The sequence below is a fragment of the Artemia franciscana genome, chromosome 18, assembly GCF_032884065.1.
Source record: "Artemia franciscana chromosome 18, ASM3288406v1, whole genome shotgun sequence".
NCBI lineage: Eukaryota > Metazoa > Arthropoda > Branchiopoda > Anostraca > Artemiidae > Artemia > Artemia franciscana.
This window is the reverse complement of record NC_088880.1, coordinates 20089955-20109264: the sequence shown is the minus strand read 5'-3', so window position 1 is coordinate 20109264 and position 19310 is coordinate 20089955. Positions and strand designations below refer to the sequence as shown.

The window sequence follows — 19310 nt, the reverse complement described above, 5'->3', positions numbered from 1 at the left end:
CACGCTCATTTTTTTCCCAAAGTCAACGGATCAAAATTTTGAGATAGCCATTTTGTTCCGCATAGTCGAAAACCATAATAACTATGTCTTTGGGGATGACTTACCCCCCACAGTCTCTGGGGGAGGGGCTGCAAGTTACAAACTTTGACCAATGTTTACATACAGTAATGGTTACTGGGAAGTGTACCGACGTTATCAGGGGGATTTTTTTGGTTTGGGTGTGGGGTTCAGGGGAGGGGGCTATATGGGAGGATCTTTCCTTGGAGGAGTATTTCATGGGGGAAGAGAAATTCAATGAAAAGGGCGCAGGACTTTCTAGCATTACTAGAAAAAAAATGAAAATATAAACATGAAAAAGTTTTTTCAATTGAAAGTAAGGAGAAGCATTAAAACTTAAAACGAACAGAGATTATTACGCATATGAAGGGTTCTAAAAATACTTTAGCATAAAGAGCGAGGTATTTAGGAGGAGATAAATACTTCGCTCTTTATGCTAAAAAAGTTTTAAATAATTTCAACTATTTATTCTACGGCCTTTCTGATTTAGGGGTCATTCTTAAAGAATTGGGATAAAACGTAACGTAAGTTATGTACGTTTGTTACGTAAGTTAATTCTTAAGTTACGTTTTTTTTTTACTAATAAAACGTTCGTTAAAAATTAAAAGATCTAGTTGCCTTTTTGAGTAACCGAAAAATTGGAGGGCAACTAGACCTCCTTCCCCACCCCTTATTTCTCAAAATCGTCTGATCAAAACTAAGAGAAAGCCATTTAGCCAAAAAGAATTAATATGCAAATTTCATTTTAGTAATTTATGTACGGAGAGCCAAAATCAGACACGCATTAATTCAAAAACTTTCAGAAATTAAATAAAAAAAACAAGTTTTTTTTTAAATGAAAGTAAGGAGCGACATTAAAACTTAAAACGAACAGAAATTACTCCATATGTGAAAGGGGCTTTTCCTCCTCGACACCCCGCTCCTTGCGCTAAAGTTTGATTCTTTCTCGCAACTCTACTTTTTAAAACAATAAAAAACCTTAGCGTAAGGAGCGGGGTGTCGAGGAGGAAAAGCCCCTTTCATATACGGAGTAATTTCTGTTCGTTTTAATGTCGCTCCTTACTTTCATTTGAAAAAACTTGTTTTTTTTTATTTAATATATATATAGATTGACAAGGACCACTCTTTACTTACCATTCATAAAATGGAAGGTTACACAGAATACAACAACATACATAATTAGCATATGACCTTTACGCTAAGCACGTCAATTTGGTATGGCTGAAAACAACCCATTTCCATTAAAATGGTCACCATAGAAAATCAGGGACTACAGAGGAAGTGAGCTATTTTTGGAGAATCAAAACTGATTTAAATAACCCAAGAGTGGCAAATAATAATACCTTTTCCTCGAAACTAACGCGTCCACCATTTTTCTCAGAAGTTTTCACTAACGAAATAGAATGAATGAACCTAGGCTTAGTGCATATAGATAAAGCTGACAATTTCATTGCTAATAATTTACTTTTTGTCATTTATATGATCCCCTGGTCGACGGTAATATTTATATCATTATTTTACTACTTTTTTCTTTTATTCTTCTCTACCCTTGCGAAATTCCCGGCTATAAATGTCACTATGACATAAAAAGGATTTAGAAGATAACAACCCACGTAGTTGATTGGAATTGGTTGAGCCATATATCATACTAAGAAAAAAAGCAACATTTTTCTTTCAATGAAATCAGAAGATCCCAACCTGGCTAAGAAGTAACAGATGATGTTCTATATCTCTGACTGAATTTTTAGTCGGAAGCGTAAAAGAAGAAAGAACAAAAAATTACAATTCGGTAGTTCAAAAACACAACAGTTGGGATTATTAACTAAAAGGTAGAGAAACGGGCAGGTAGAGAAAAGGTAGAGAAGGTTATACATTTCTTGATTTGATATTTTTACCAATGTTTTACCAATTTTACCAATTGATATTTTACCAATGTTCTTGTTGAACAAATGAATTATAAAGTTTTTTTTCCCGTTCGAAAATGGAAAATGTTTTTAAGTTTATTTGAGGATTTAGTCAGCCATATTGGCTATAGAAACAAAAAAGAAAACAAATACGCAGATAAACTGAAGAATAAGCCGGTGGCTATTGCTTCTGAGAGCCGCCCCCTCAGAAGCTTCAAAATTTCCCCATAAATTCCAATGCATATTATATTTTGCTTTATATAGATTGACTAATTTGGGAGTTTCAACGAATCTTCCGCCAAATGTTTGTATATATGCCTGCAGCCAATCATTTTGGGATATTTTTGCCATTTATTGGGAGATTTTATCATTATTGAAAACAAATAACCGTTTTTTTTACGGCTTTGTACTTTTTCAGTCAATTTTTTCTCATCTCCCATGTTTTAATAGCAAACAGCATTGTAGGGCAGTCTGTCATAAGAATTGCCCTTTTATGCTCCTTCTAAATAAATAAAATTCATTAAGTATAATGCTACCCATCAAAGAATTTAAAGCTTCAAATGCAAATTAAAATTCTAATGCCCTTTGTGAGTGACCGAAAAGTTGGGAGGGCAACCAACCCCCTTCAAAATTTTGAGATAGCCATTTGGTTCGACATAGTTGAAAGGTCCAATAACCACGCTTCTGGGAATGACATGACCCCCCACAGCCTTTGGGGACAGGGGAGTAAGTTATGCAATTTGACCATTGTTTAAATATAGTGTTTGTTGATAGGAAATTTATACATTTACGGGGTGTCCTCCGCGGGAGATATTTTCTGGGGAGAGAAATATCCTCGGAGAGGAAATTTCTCAGGGGAAGTTTTACCCTGGAGAATTTTGCGGAATCTATATATAAAGTTTTTTTTATTTGTTTTACTTTCTTTTTGGCTACTCAATTTTACGTGTGAGGAGAATGAATTTCCGCGGGAGGAATTTTCTGCGGATGGGCCTTTTCACAGAAGGGGGAATTTTATGCGAGGAAAAAATTTTCTGAGGGGATTTTACGCGAGAGTAGTTGTATGTGGGGAGATTTTCCACGGGAGGAATTTTAGTGAGAGGAGGAGCTTTCCCGGAAAATTTCCACGGCGAGGGTTTTCCCGGCATGATTTGAAAAACGACCAGAAATTACACAAAAACATGTTTTAACTGAAATCCAGGAGCAACAATACAACGTAAAACGAACAGAAATTATTTTGTACTTGATGAGCTGCTGTCCCCTCCACAATCCCTCGCTCGTAACCCTGAAATTTTTTTAGTGCTTTAAAAAAAGCTTCTTATTCCAATACGACGGTCGTAGTTTATCAGCAGGTGTTCTTAAAGAAATTTGATGAAAGTCAAACTTTACGGTAAAGAGCGAAGAGTTAGTGAGGAGGAAGCCCCCTCATGGATGAAAAACGAAAGAAAGAAGGATGAAAAACGAAAATAAAAGTGACAAAGGCAAGAGAAATAGATAATCCCAAGAGGATTTACAAGACATGAAATTGGTAAATTATATGTTAACAAGAGGAATAAACTTAAGCAAGAATCAACTATCAGTGGTAATGAAATTGATAAACAATTTGTAATTAGGCTTTAAAATAGAGTTTAAAGGAAAGCTTAAAGGGAATATTATTTTAGTCAGTTTAAAAGTCATGAAAATAATGGGGTGAAAATGAGGACAACCATCCGGTCAGTGATCGTAAATAATTATCGATCGCCTCTTCATATTAACCAGCCATATTTCCTCAACGAAGTTTACATAGTAGGAGTAAAAATTCAAATTTTTTCTGATATGCATATCTAGTAATCAGTTTTTGAGCCAGAAGAATGATGCTAGTCTTCTTCTTAGGCCCTTGAACTGAACAAGAATAGATGAGCCCAAGCGCTTCGGGGTTTTCTTAACTGTTGGTAAATGTATTTTGCCTCAACTTTATAGTAGGTTTATAAACTTATTAATGGGTATTTAAGGGACTTTTCCTACTGTCTTTAAAAAGAATATAATTGAGTCACTATTTAAGGAAAGAAATGAAAAGAGTAGTTTTACATTATATTTAGTAAATATAGACCAATTTCTTTCTTACTAGTTCTATCTCAGTTAACTGAAAACTTTCTTTTTTTAAAGAATGGACAAATTTTTAAATAGAATTAAGTTTTTATTTGTTAGTCATTTTAGCTAGAAGGGAGCTTGATGCATCGATATTCAGTTTTTAAAAGTGCCTATTAATTATTGGCTCAATAGTAATATAAACATTTTGGATATTTTTGTGTTTTTAAAAGCGTGTGATACCGTGACCATCAAATCTTTGTTATGTAAACTTGCTATGTAAATCGTGAAATTTGTAGAAATATACCCCATATTTTCCTTTTTATCTTAAATATAGTACTATTTTATGTGATATATAAGACACTCATTGATACGATAATAGGGCTCCCCACAGATCTCCCCAGGGAGCATTTATTTTTTATTTAAACTAACGACTTACCCCTAGAACTTAAGACATCTTAACAATCAAGGTAGAATTTTTAGCAATATTGATGATGCGAGTCGGCCTTTTTTGCTATTTCCAAATGACCTACCTTGTGAACGACTAAATCATTTCTTACATGATATCAAATAGACTTCGAAGGAGAACCCTTTTTATTATTATTCCAAGTAAAAAGGTAAATGAAAGGGTAGACTATTACAAATTAATCAGAATTTATTTGATGGTTGATTAATTAGTTAACTGAGTTGATTAATTTAAGTGGTTGATGATTCAGTCTGAAAATTTTTTGAAATTGCCGAAAGAAAAGAAAAATGGAAAAATTCACTTGGAACAGCAACACCAGCAAACACCCAACTGCAATCCTAATCCATTTACAGCTTCTGTTTGTTGCCTCTCAAGAAATATACCCACCCAAAAGGTCATTTTTTATAGTTCCATGTCGGCTGATTTTAAGCCCGTCCTATTCTCTTTTTTCCCCTTTAAGGCTGTATAGCAAAGCTATCCAAAGGATACTATTCTTAATTCACCCTGATGACACATTCAGGCCTAAACCATTTTAACCAAAGGAAGCTACACTTGACCGTTGATTTGACTACTGATGGCAGACAATTCCACAAGGGAATGAATTCCAGATCAAAACCTAAATCAAATTTACATTATTTAGGACCGTTGAGAGCTTAACCGTTTTTCTTTTCCTCCTTCCTACCCATCTAAGCTTCTTCATTACCTAGTTGAAAACCATGCTGTTGAATCAAAAATTTTAATTTCATCATTTGACCAAAGACCTTAATTGGATTATTCTGACGGAGTAATGATTTTTCTGACGGACATAGAAGCGTTGGAAAAGCCATTTTGCCGATCGTCCACGAAAGAAATTCAAGCGGCAAGTTACAGCCTTTGAAGCCCCAACATTTCTAGTGTTTGCTTTTCAATTAATTCCTGGGTGCACTTCATATCATCTATGGTACTCAAGTGACCTTGAAAGATGTATCAAGTGCTTGGAATGAAAAAGTTCAAATTGGAAAACGTGCGTAATTTCATATTTTGGTTCCCAGAAAATATCCCTCAGAGAATTCTATTCCTCTTACAAAGTTTTTGCTCTTGGTAACAAGAGAAAGAAAAATTGAATTTCTTTGAAAATGTTTGGCTGAAAAATGATGGGTCAATGTGATATATGCTTCAATAAATTTTGATATCACACTTTGAAGCGGTGCTACATGAGTGGCAAAGCAAGATGGGGAAGCAGCCTGGGGGTAAAGTGAAGACACTCACGTATAACCATAAGCCCACAGACACGGGCACGCATAAAAACACAGTACATAGGCCAAAAACACAAATCTATACACATACAACTGCATATATACAGACACACTCCGCCACATATGCACACGCATACACACTTTTCCTAGACAAAAGCCTGCTCTTTAGTTAGATATTCTCTAAGCCTTGAGGTATATGTAAATCACCTGAATTGACTTTACTTTAGCATAATTTTCTACTGTTTTACATAAAATTGTTCTATCTCCCTTTTTTGAATAAAATGACACGACAATTATTTTGAGTCTTTTTTCGCATCAATTAGTATACTAACAATAGCTTTCACAAGTTTAGTCAAAGCAGGCGTATATGCAGGGAGGGAACCTTCCAGCACGATCCTCTTCTATATCTCTTTATTTCTATGACTGTTCTCAGACACCCCCACGTTACTCGACGGTCCGATTGGTTTGTATTCTTAGAAAACTATCCCTTCCTCCCCCAAACAAATTACCGCATACTGTCCTACGGTACAGAGCTACTAATTTCGCCTCCATCTCAAAATAACACAATGATAATGAAATACCAACACTTTTAGTCCATGTATATTACTTCTGATTGACTATGATGGTCATGCTAAATGGACATTTTCAAAAAAAAAAGGAAGTAAGCAGCTCCTGCTTCGGTTTTTTAATGACATTCTAAACTTATTTGCATATAATCTTGTATTTTTACTGTTGAACATAAATGCTCTTGGAATTATTATTTTTGGTAAGTTGATCTAAAAGGAGATGAAAAAACAACATAGCTTCAAGATTACCACTGAAAAATATGCATCAGGGTTGTCAATAAATAGCCCTTTAAACGCTTATATTAAGCCTTAGTTCGTATCTAACGGTGCGAATTGAATGTCTGCCATAAATTTCTCCTTAGCAAAAAATATCACGCGGAATAAGATTTTTTTTTAAACCCTGCTAAGTTGCGTTTGCCAGTACAGAATTAAAGGATTTTATATCTTGCTTAGTAACTACGGCCAAGGAACATATTATCAAGTTTTACTAGTTTTAAGTTCTACAAAAAAAAAACAGTTTTTACTATTGTTTTTGATTAGCAGTTAAAGTGGTTACGACTTTTCTTTTGTCTTGAAGCAAATTTCAAATTCAAATTCTTTTATTCGTAGAATAGAGTTGTACTTCTGTGTAGTACAACTGTAGCACAAAAAGTGTGTAGTTCAGATACAAAAAGAGATTTAAGTTGATTTTTGAAAAAAAATAAATGCTAACAATTACAAAATAACTTCAGATAAGCTCTAAAATTCGTATGACTTAAAAAAATATCATGTCTAAAATATTAGAGTGCCAATTTCGAATTCCAATCGACTTACCGAATAAACAAAACTGTATTTCTTTAGTTTTCAAAGAACACGCATCTCACCAAAAGATCATTTAAAAAAAAGATATAGCACAGACATTTTCCTACGCGTGCTATTACCCTTCAACTATACAGAGGTAGATTTTTTGCGAAATTTTTTCCCCCTCTTGAGTTTTTTTCAAACAAATTCGTTGAAGCATCAAGCTGCCCAACCGCAAAGGCCTCCTCTGTCTAGAACTATTTAGAATTTCAATTTTGGTCAATTAAAGCTAATCAGGAGACATGTGAAAAAAAAAAAGAAAAAGAAGATTAGCCAAATAGCATGCCTTATTTAGGTTTGTAGATTACAAAATTATGTCAAATTATCTTTGAGCTAAGGGAAATTGGAATTTTTTGTCCTAGTAATTCTTGGTCCCAGCGAACTTATATTAAATAGTAAACAATCCTCTCGAAACTGCACCACGGGATTTGAAACCCAAGAACGCACATAGACTCTTTTTCTGATTAAATAAAAAAAACAAGTTTTTTAACTGAAAGTAAGGAGCGACATTAAAACTTAAAACGGACAGAAATTACTTCGTTAATGAAAGAGGCTGCTTCCTCATCAACGCCCCGCTCTTTACGCTAAAGTTTGACTCTTTCTCTCAATTCTTCTTTTTAAAACAGTAAAAAACAAATAAACACGCATCCGTGATCTGCCTTCTGGCAAAAAATGCAAAATTCCACATTTTTGTAGATAGGAGCTCGAAACTTCTACAGTAGGGTTCTCTGATACGCTGAATCTGATGGTGTGATTTTCGTTAAGATTCTATGACTTTTAGGGGGTGTTTCCCTCTATTTTCTAAAACAAAGCAAATTTTCTTAGGCTCGTAACTTTTCATGGGTAAGACTAAACTTGATGAAACTTATATATTTAAAACCAGCATTAAAATGCGATTCTTTTGATGTAGCTATTGGTATCAAAATTCCATTTTTTAGAGTTTTGGTTACTATTGAGCCGGATCGCTCCTTACTACATTTGATTTTACCCCGCGTTTAATAGACGTTTTTAAAGTTAAATACAATAACTAATGGAATATAAGTGTAATTATTGTGCTCTATTCAACGCGATTTATACGACAGAATTATTTTCCTTAAAAAAAAAAAAATAAAAAAGTACCTTTAAAGCTAAAAAAAAAATATGTTTACGTTATCCTGATGGATTAATTAACCAAGAATTTTCAATCTGTACAATGACGGATTGCATTTTATTGAGCTTCGAAGCACAATAAGAAAATAATGCTTGCAATTGGTTCCAACAAGCACTTTAGGATGTATCCAATATTTGCAACTCATTAACGCCAAAAATAGCGAAACTAATTGTAACCATTGCTCCTACTAGTACTAACAACTCACCGCAGAACCAAGCCACCCGAGACCAACACAGAGCCTATTCAAACCTATTCAAAGCCTCCCTCTTTACACCTTCCCAGAAAGTTCCCATTTCCCTTAGATCTTTCTTTATGACATCCTCCCACCCCAACCGCGGACGACCTGCTTTCCGTCTAGCCCTGGACGGTTGGCCGAAAATGAAAATTTGACAATCTGTCATCCTTCATCTGCGGAATGTGTCCTAGCCATCTCAACCTTTCCCTCATTATAACCCTAGCTAGTGGGATCGAAATAAACTTTCAGTACAGCCTACAGTTTGAAATACGGTCAGTTATTCTGGTACCCCAGACAATTTGTAGATAATTTCTCTTGAAAACATCTTGCAAATATTCCGCCGTTTTTCGGAGCGCACGTCAGAATAATATTTGAAAACTGTCCTCACGGCAGCTTCCAATATTCTAATCTTTGTTCGCAGACTTATCTTCCTATTCTTCCAAACTTTTTGCAACTGTCTATTGTACTCTTAACATCTTCTCGTTACCCACCGTCTTTAGTAATAATAATACCAATGCAAGTGAAGCCGTCCACTTGATCATTTTTTTTTGTTACCCAGCGTCATCTTTTCATCTTCAATTATTCTTAGTCTAAGCGACTTAGTCTTCTTAACATTAATTTTCAAACCTAATTTAGCACCCTGAGGTTGGAAAACCTCTGAGAGTTCATTCATTTTGCTCACACTTTCCTCTAGGATGCTTAAATGATCAACATAATTATAGGTCCAAGAAATCTTTTCTTCCCAATTTGATTCCGTGTTCTCCGAATGCCTTTCCTGTGCTCCTCAGGATAACGAGCATCAAAACGATCCATATAAATGGGGATAGAATACAGCCCAGCTTAATTCCTGATTTAGTACGAACCCAACTACTAAACTCATTTCCTATCTTAGCCACAGCAGTGTTATTCTCGTACATAGCACAAATTCTTTAATACATTTGTCTGGCGTACCATACAAGGATAAGACCTTCGCTAGGGCTCTTCTATCAATTGAATCGAACACTTGCTCTTAATCTATAAAACTGAGGACTAAAGGTGTTCGATGACTCAGGCACTTATCAATTACTAAGCTAAGAATCAATATTTGGTCAGCAAATCCTCTACTCTTCCTAAAACTACACTGCTTTTCTCTTAAAACTTTGTCTACAGCCTCTTTAAGTCTAAAAAGTATCATCAAACTAAAGAATTTTTTACCTAAAGATATCAGGCCAATGCCTCTATAATTACCACGTTCACTCTTATCACTTTTTTTATGCAGAGGTTTAATTAAGATTTTCCTAAAATCGCTAAGTACTTCTCCTTAAAAAAAATCATATTTATAATCTTCAGTAACTTATTTCTAACCTCATAGCCATCATATCTATGAAATGCATTTACCACACTATCAGCACTTGGGGGTCTTATTATTTTTTAATCCTTTTAGTACTGCCACTAATTCTTCCTCACAAAATAAATCTTCCTACACATCAGAGGAGTCACTCATTTTTCTTTGCATCTTTTCCAGTAACTCTGTCTCGGTTTAGCACATTCTGAAAATGTTCAGCCCATATCTCTTTAACTCTCTCCTTATTTCTAATTGTGGCCCCGTTACTATCTTTAACTTGGACAAGTCCATATTGACTACTCCCTCTCAGTTTATTACCTGCCAGTACAATTTTACTATTATGCCGTCTAGCTGCATCTTCCAAATCCTCGGCAATTTTATGCACGTAACTATTGGTAGAAACACTACAAAATGATTGTGCTTCCCTTAACACCATGAAAAAGGCTCCAGTCCGTGGTAAGCATCTGGCCAAACTAAAAACTAGAATACTTTGCCTAATGCTTCTAGGTTTAATCATCCGGATTTTAACGCATTTTCCCGAAAACGTGCGGTCCTTTGAACCGAACTTGAGGAGGTCACCTCACTCGTCCAAGTGTGGCTAAATGTATTCCTATATATTTCTTTTATTTATTTCGCTTACAGAAAAAAATATTGAGGGAACAAGTTCTCTTTTTTGCTCTTTTACAATTCAGCTAAATAATTCAAAACATGTTCTGGCATATACAAACAAATATGTTTTATGGTCGCTGCCAACGGAGACAACTGACCGATTCATAATTTTGGGTTAGATTATCGAAAGAGCCGTAACAAGAGGTTCTTGCGACTTTACCTTCTACTTCTATGGCAACACTAAAATTTTGGCAATATGTATCTTTTTATTGTTCTTGGTTTTTTCTACAGCAATGAGAGAGAAACCAACACATAATATATTGGTATATTTCTTTCCTAATAAATCACCTTTATAATTCGGAATTAATGATAAAGCTGGGACAACATATTTATTATTTTAGTTCGCTCTGAAGAGATCTAAGACTGAAACGTACTAAGTTTAATACCTGACATCAATTGACATCAAGAAGGGACAGGGATTAACTCCCTCTCCTGCTCAAAGATCACCAACAAGTTAAAAATGAGACATTTTTCAATTTTCGAGAAAATCGCATTTCCGACGAAAAGTTTTTCCAATTACCAACCCCCATGCCCTACCCAGGAAGAATCACTGCAACCCTGCCCTACGCATGTTACACTTTCAGGCAGAAATCTTGCCTCACACAGCCTATTGAAAAGAGGGTATAAATTTTTCAATTCAAGTCTAACAACACCATTTGTAAGTATAAACTTCTCTTCCTTTCTTTTAATCGAGAAACAGGGGAAAACCAAAAAATATCCTATTTTTCTAATAAAGCTTCCCCATTATTTCTAACGGATTGCACAAACAAGGAAAAGCTATCCTTTTCTATCTCGAAGCAGAGAAAACTTTCTGTTGAAAAAAAGAAACATCTTAGAAACGAATTTTGTCCCAGTTACCAGACAAATTCAACAAACCAGCCACACTACGCCAACTGCCATCCATGTATTTCTCCTGGATTTGAATGTCAAATCGATTGATCCATTAGAAAACAATTCATAGAAATGGAGCTAAAACGTCACTTGTTGTTCTTATATTTTACAAATCATATGATGAGAACATTTATTAGACTTTATGTCTTCTTGAGCAGGACTGCCACTCCTAGGAGTTTTTCAGAATATCTTGGAATTTCTGTACGGAACCGGAGTCTATGCAAAGTTACGTACATTAGACAGCACCCTTAAAAAGTATGTTACGTATGCATATCATTACTATTTAATATCTTGGAATATTTCTCAAACCCGCGGGATTTTTTTTTTTTTGAATGGGTAGTGAATCTCTGTATATTCTTAAATTCAGCGACGGCCCTGTGTTTGAATATTGAAGTTCTTCTCAAGTATATTTTAGTATAGATTTACAAAAAAACAAAAAATAAATTATGCACTATTTATACACTGATTCTTTAAAATGAAACTACATACGTCAGCAAGCAACTATAATCTTTATAGATTTTATCGGGTTCCCAAAGAGTCGTAGTTTACTGTCAAAAGGATAAATCTAAATTTTAGACAACTATTGAAACGACTGACCTTTCCTTTCTTTTGAGCGTCTGAAAACTGATACTGAACTTGTATTTTGCCTTTTTCATTGAAAAGGATTACAGATTGTCAATACATTTTACAACAGAAACGCTTTTTGCTGATAAAATTACTTCAGTACGGAAAGAATATGTTTCATTTTAAATAAAATGGGCTTTGTGCACCAGCGTACTCTTTGATTTTCAGAGACATCTGTATGCTAAATATATGAAACTGTTTAATATTAAATATCACAACCGAACATCAAACAAAAACAGGAAACGGCAAAATGACCAATTAACAAGACAATTTGTCCCTTTGGCGACACAATTTACACGTAACAAAATAAAGTGGTCGATGGGTTAAATTTATTGCAGCAAAAAAAAGTAGCCCTTTCGGAATCATAGACCCAACAATAAATACCCAATCAGACGCAACCCTGCGGATTCGGCGTAAAAAGTAATAAAACGGATCATTCATAGGAAAAATACATAGCTTTCGATAACATGTACCCTTTCTATATTTATACGCAAGAGCAGAATCCCCCTCTTCCGAATATGAGCCAGAGGAATTCCTTCCCCCAAGGATAAAAAAAGAACGTATTGAAATATACAATAATATGGTTAATTGGGTGCAAAGATATACCCTTTTAGATATCAAACTGAAGAATCAATTAACATTTACGAAAGCCTTAAAAAAATGGACACAACATTTTGAGAATGTGTTAAACCGTGATAAATTGTGATACAGAAAAGAATAAAAAAATCGAAGATTTGGAGGACAAATTTGTTTTTTGAGAAGGGATTAGAGACAGCACTAACAAGATTGAAAAATAATAAGGCCAGAGGTGTTGATAGCTTGATAAATCAATTTTAAAATTTGGTGGTTACGATGTTAGAATAAATTACTCGAGATTATCACCATGATTTTTGAAAAGGAGAAGTACCTGATGGCTTTAAGAAAGTTTTAATCAAACCCTTTTATACATAAGGTGATAAGAGTGAGCATGGGATTTACATAGGAATTAGGTGGATACTTCCAGCTGTTGTGTAGCGCAAAAGATGTTGGCCCCTCAAAAGTTCTCATATGTTGCACCTTATCAACAATAAAAAAGATTATATATATATATATATATATATATATATATATATATATATATATATATATATACATACATATATACATATATATATATATATATACATATACACACACACACATATATATATATATATATATATATATATATATATATATATATATATATATATATATATATATATATATATATATATATATAAATAAAATGATATATCACAATTTTGTCAATTCTTCAAAGGATGTTAATTACGCTTAAAAAAATCCACCTTTCTTAGTTGAAAAGTTGATTTTCCCAACGAGGTCAACTTTCTAATATTGCTCCCAAGAAAAAAGCAAATAATAATATCTAATTTCTTTAGTAATGGGAGAACTATTAAATTTCGTTAGAATAGAAATTTTCACTCGAAAGCAGAAAGAGAGTTCTAAGAAACTATAGCTTGGCAGAAAAAACTCCAAATTGTCCTCTCTGATATAGAATACAGAACCCCATTCAGCTGACACACTGTATGCTCTAGCTCAAGGACAAATGAAATGCATCCTTCTTGGTTCCACGCAAGAATTGTGCATATCTTTCCACGATACAATGCCACATAGACCAGTCTGGCAAGAGGTTCAAACTCTCTGGGAAAACCCCAAAAAATAGACCCTTTCCACTTCCTTGCCATAGACTGAAACCGATGGCATAAAAAAGGAAGAAGAAAAGCACATTGTTTTGCTACCCGCAACGCAATTCTTTATCAGGCAAACTGTTCTTTATGATAGTCATTACACTGACTAGCTGAATTCGTTGATTTTCCGTGCCAATGAAGAAATTTAAAGGCCTGAAGGGTTGTATAAAATATAATCAGTTTCAGGCGAGAATGAAGAGTAGCTGGAGAGGGGGGAGAGGTGGTTTGAAAATGTTAATTCTTTGTTCGCTGATACAACGTCTTATACTAATACTATTTAAATGATTTTTCAGCCTAGCTTAGTAAACGAATAACGACTAGAACAGACTGAACAGACACAAATAACTTCTTATATTTTATTCTGGATCGTCGTTATTCTTCACATTGTCGCATATTTCATTAATTTTATTGAAAAACAAAAGAACAGCTTTAAGTCATTACTTTTTCTGCAACACTACTTACTTACATGACACATTGGTGCTCCACAATGAGACTCCCTTTCCGAGCAAGTTCCTTTCCGTCTCGGGCCAAACGAAAAGCAAGACGTCCCTGCACGGGATGGGAGGATGTTGCAAAGAAAGATTTTAGGGAAATGAGTTGAAATGAGAACTTCTTGGGAGGGTGTAAAGAGGGAGGCTTTGAATAGATTAGAATGGAGGAGGAGCGTGAAACCGTGAATAGCGGTCTTGGCCTCAGGCGGCTTGAGGCTGCAGTGAACTGTTAGTAGTAGTAGTGGTTACGACGAGTCCCTCTTGTTGCTTCAATACTACAATAGTTTTCGAAACAAACCTAATGGTAAGAAAAATACACTGTATGTACGACAGAAGAAGGCTAAAGCATTTGACTCTTACCTTGCAATGTTTCAAGCAGAAAGGACATTTAAATTTTTCAGTGAAGTTGTCACTTTTCCATTTTGATTACGGTTCGAAGGCTAAAAGTAAAACCAACGTTCAGTTCATAAGGAAAACAGGTTCATTTAAACTCTAAAAATACAATTAAAACGTATCTAAGCTCACCTGTAGGAGTGTGTTTCCAGGGAATAGTTGTTCAATTAAACAATACTTCGACCAATCCTTTACCCTGCCATCATCAGGCTCTTTTTGACATTGATCAAAATATTACTTAATTAAAGAATTAGAGCCTGAAAAACTACAGCTTCAACTGAACTTCAACACCATTTTCAGCTAATGTCTGATAATTAGTTTGGCCAAAAAAACTATCGAAAAGCTTAAAGTTTTGTGAATTCTAGGCCTGGCCAGAACAAAATGGTTAAGGTTCAGAAAGTGCTAGTAAATGACTTTGTCTTGGAAATTTAATAGAACATTACAGTAAATGCTGATACCCTATGTAGACTTGATCAAAATGAGCAATCCGTTTGGTGGCACACCCAGCCATTCCACGTGGCTACCTACTCAACTATACTCTCCAAAATTGAGTGAAAATTAACATAAATGTTGGCTGATATCACAATGATCCAATATGAAGCTATTAATTGTTTTTTTTCCGGACTTTTACTGCAGTGCTTCTTTGTCCATCCTAGAACTTACCAGCAAACCCTAGGGGTCATAAGTCTTAGCACTTTTACTAATCTTTATATTAATAATGTAACAAATAATAAATTCACTAATAATCTTAATATGAAACTATTAATTATTTTTTTCCGGACTTTTCCTGCCGTGCTTTTTTGTCCATCCTAGAACTTACCAGCAAAGCCTAGGGGTCATAAGTCTTAGCACTTTCACTAATCTTTCGGATTGCCCATGGGGATTCTTGTAATGCGCCATAACATAAAAAAGACCCAAACTAATTACTATGTACATAGAGAAATGTCGCTAATTATCAAGTAAAATCAAGGCGTTCAAAAGCCACATCGATGAAGTCTATAAACCAAAAAAGATGAGCAAGATCATTCACTGCTGGCAAGAATCAATTTCCAGGTGAAAAGCAAAAAATCTCTCAGAAAGTCAGTAATGTATTTCAGTACACAGCTTCGACAAATACGCGTTGGTTAAATAATTGCTATGACAACCATCATAGTCAAAATATCCTACCTAGCTCAAGAAACCATATACCTTGAGTGTTTACATTTTGTTCAAAAAATTCATTTTACTTCTCTAAAAAAAAAGTCCAAATACAGAGTTGGCAGGTCACCGGCGATATCATACGGTAGACACAATATGCACGATCTTTGTGCGAGAACAGCATAGCAGCACCTACGTTAAGAAGTGAACTAACTAGTTGGTTCGGTTATGGGATATCAGGAATTAAGCAGGTTTGTGACACGTTCTGTTAATATGGAGTATTTTATTCCACTTTGTACTAAATAACACGGAAAAGGCCGTGAAAGAATATGGTATCAAGTAGGAAGGTAACACTCTACTAGACTTAGGTTATGCGGACTATTTGAGGGTCCTTAATAAACCCTTTTTTTTTTTTTTTTTTTAGCAAAATGAACTAATTTTTGAAAATTTTGTGAGTCCTGATAAAAGATGTGTTTGAAAATAACATTAGGAGACTAAATCACTTAGATTGGGAATAAATAAAGTGAACGGTCAGACGTTAAGTAACTAGAAATAGATCAAGAAGATAGCTTTACTTATCTGGTTAGCATTACTAGTAAAGATACAGTGACGACGTAAAAAATACATCAGCAAAGCCGCGGAGTGTTTTTTTTCAATTGAAAAAGATTAGAAGAATAAGAAGACAAGTATGCGAACTAATTTTAGAATATTGGAAGCTACGATAATGACAATGGCCATACATGTCTCTAAAGAGCGGGCACCTCAAATGGCTGAAGAAGATACGCTAAATATTTTCAAAAGGAGTTGTCTAAAGATTGTTTTAGTTATTTATTTGACTGACTGTATATCAAAGAGTAATCTGTAAAGAAAATTGTGGTTCGATCTCCCACTTTCTAACTCTATAACGACAGAATGGTAAAGATGTCTGATCCACGTTTTATGGATGAAGTATGACAGATTGCCGAAGATCGTACTTTTTGTTCATCCATCTAGAGAAGAAAATACTGGTCATTCTCGAATGGAGTACGAATGGGTCACAAGAAAAAATTGAATAGGCGTTGGGACTTAAGGGAAAGTGCAGCTTTGAATAGATTGGAGTGGAGAAGCATTCCCAATTGTATTGGCCTCGCGCGGCTTGGTATTGCAATGTGTTGTTAGTAGAAGCAGCAGAAGTATATTTTCGTTTACGGAGAAATACAAAGGCAGTATGGTCTAAGAAAATATTTTTAAACTATTATTTTCCTAGATACTTGAGGGAAAAAAAATATGAAAAAATAGACGAAAAGCTTCCCAAATCTTTACTAAAACACGTCATAGCTTTATATAGCGCAATAGCTGCAATGAGTTGTTAGTAGTAGCAGCAGAAGTATATTTTTGTTTATGGAAAAATTGAAAGGCAGGGTGGTCTAAGAAAATATTTCTTAAATTATTATTTTCCTGCATGCTTGAGGAAATAAGTGTGACAAAAATAGAAAAAAAAGAAAAATCACAAATCTTTACTAAAAACACCATAGCTTTATATTGTAGATATATATGTATATATATATATATATATATATATATATATATATATATATATATATATATATATATATATATACATATATATATATATATATATATATATATATATATATATATATATATATATATATATAAATTTTATGTGTATTAAAAACGTAAAAAGAAGGGAGGACGAGCGAACATAGACAAGAAATGGACAAAACCTGTAACAGTAATAAAAACGTAATAATAGTAATTAAACAATATAAAATAGTAATAAAAAAACAATAATTAAAAGAGAGAACCTACAAGGACGTTTTGTTCGTTTTTTTTTCCGGCATGTTCCGTAATGTTGTACATTTATTTGAAAAGTATCGGTCATGAACACCAGCTGCCACTTTTAGGTTTGGAAAAATATATACAATATCCTATAGTTGGGAGGTAGAAAAATTCCTCACATGTGTATTTTTGGCCAATATTTATAAATTTTCCCCGAGGGATTCCTTTAAGTATCTTTGGGAAGGGAGATTCCCTTAATCCCCACTCCCCAATAACAGATGTGCCTGGGTTAGAAGTTTCTTTTCTTTTACCCAATTGCCAGAAGAAAAATAAATTAATTGGTATATTCATGCATCGCATCTGCTTCAAATTCTCCTAATTCATTAGATTTCATTTATATTTTATTTATATGGTCATAAAAGCTATGACCAAAGTTCTTGTTGCACCATTCAATGCCTTCTATGGGATGCCCATCCCCTCTCTACTTTAACATGTTAAATCCTGTATACTTCCAGTAGCTCTTATTTCATACCAATCTAATTTTTCATCGTGAGCAGTTTTTTGTCAGCTACATAAAAATGTCTAAATGTGTCAATGACGCAAAAAAGTGTCGATGTATCAATGATACACAGAATAAAAAGAATAAAAAGAAATTCACTAGATGCCACAAAAAATTACGGTTTCGCGACAAATCTCATTTGCACGAAGGCCTTGATGTGACATTGTGTTTTTAGCTTCTTATCTGGGTTATGACACGTTTCCCCCTCTACATTTCACTTGGTTTTAATATTTTTATCTGAAATAGCTACCTTCTTCCTTCGTGCATAACGTGAAAAGCCTCATTGATTTTTTCCAATGGCATCTCGAATGTAACAAACTCATCCACCATCAACTTTTTGCTCATATAATCTTCGACAAGCTTTGGAACGCTGTCTCGACTTTTCCAACCTGGAATAAACAAAAAAATTCTTAAAAGTGTATGGGCACTTCGCGCCCCAAAAGCCCACCCCGCGCGCGTAAGTCGTTACGCGCCATTGTAGTTGTGTCCCTGTGTCCCACCTGTGAATATAGATATATATATATATATATATATATATATATATATATATATATATATATATATTTTTAACTACGTAAAACTTGCGAATATTCAACAATCTTGGCTGTCCCATTGTCTGTGCATATAAATAGATTGTCAGGTTTACCGACTCTTGAACATGCAACATATAACTGTCCATGGGAAAAACAATCTGTATTCAGATTTATACCTCATTATTCTAATGATTGCCCTTGAGCTTTGTTGATGGTGATTGCTAATCAAACATTCCCTGTGTCCCCGTCGTCATTTATATATCCCCCTGTGCCCCCGGCGTCCCCGTTGTTGTTGTTTCCCTGTGTCCCGGTCGTCATTTGTGTCCCGGTGTCCCAGTCTGTAATTTCTCTTTGATTGTCGCGATCGTCATTTATATTCCCTGTGTCCCGGTCGTCATTTGTGTTCCGGTGTCCCGGTCTGTAATTTCTCTGTGAGTGTCCTGGTTGTCATTTATATTCCCTGTGTCCCGGTCGTCATTTGTGTCCCGGTGCTTTGTCGATGGTGATTGCTAATCGAACATTCCTTGTGTCCCGGTCGCTTTCTCTTTGAGTGTCCCGGTCGTCATTTATATTCCCTATGTCCCGGTGTCCCAGTCGTCATTTGTGTCCCGATGTCCCGGTCTGTAATTTCGTCAGTCGACAAACATGACGTCAGTCGAC

At 34.7% G+C, this 19310-nt stretch overlaps 1 protein-coding gene across 1 annotated transcript in view; it reads right to left on the bottom strand.

Moving 5' to 3' along the window:
- LOC136038731 (alcohol dehydrogenase class-3-like) overlaps window positions 1-19310 on the bottom strand; it is a 74463-nt gene that overhangs the window by 17107 nt on the left and 38046 nt on the right. The window contains exons 8-9 of the mRNA XM_065722077.1: window positions 18368-18506; window positions 14607-14686 (exon numbers count right to left, since the gene is read on the bottom strand). Of these exons, the coding sequence (XP_065578149.1) occupies window positions 14656-14686; window positions 18368-18506 (170 nt within the window). The 3' untranslated portion in view covers window positions 14607-14655. The remainder of the gene's footprint in view (window positions 1-14606; window positions 14687-18367; window positions 18507-19310) is intronic.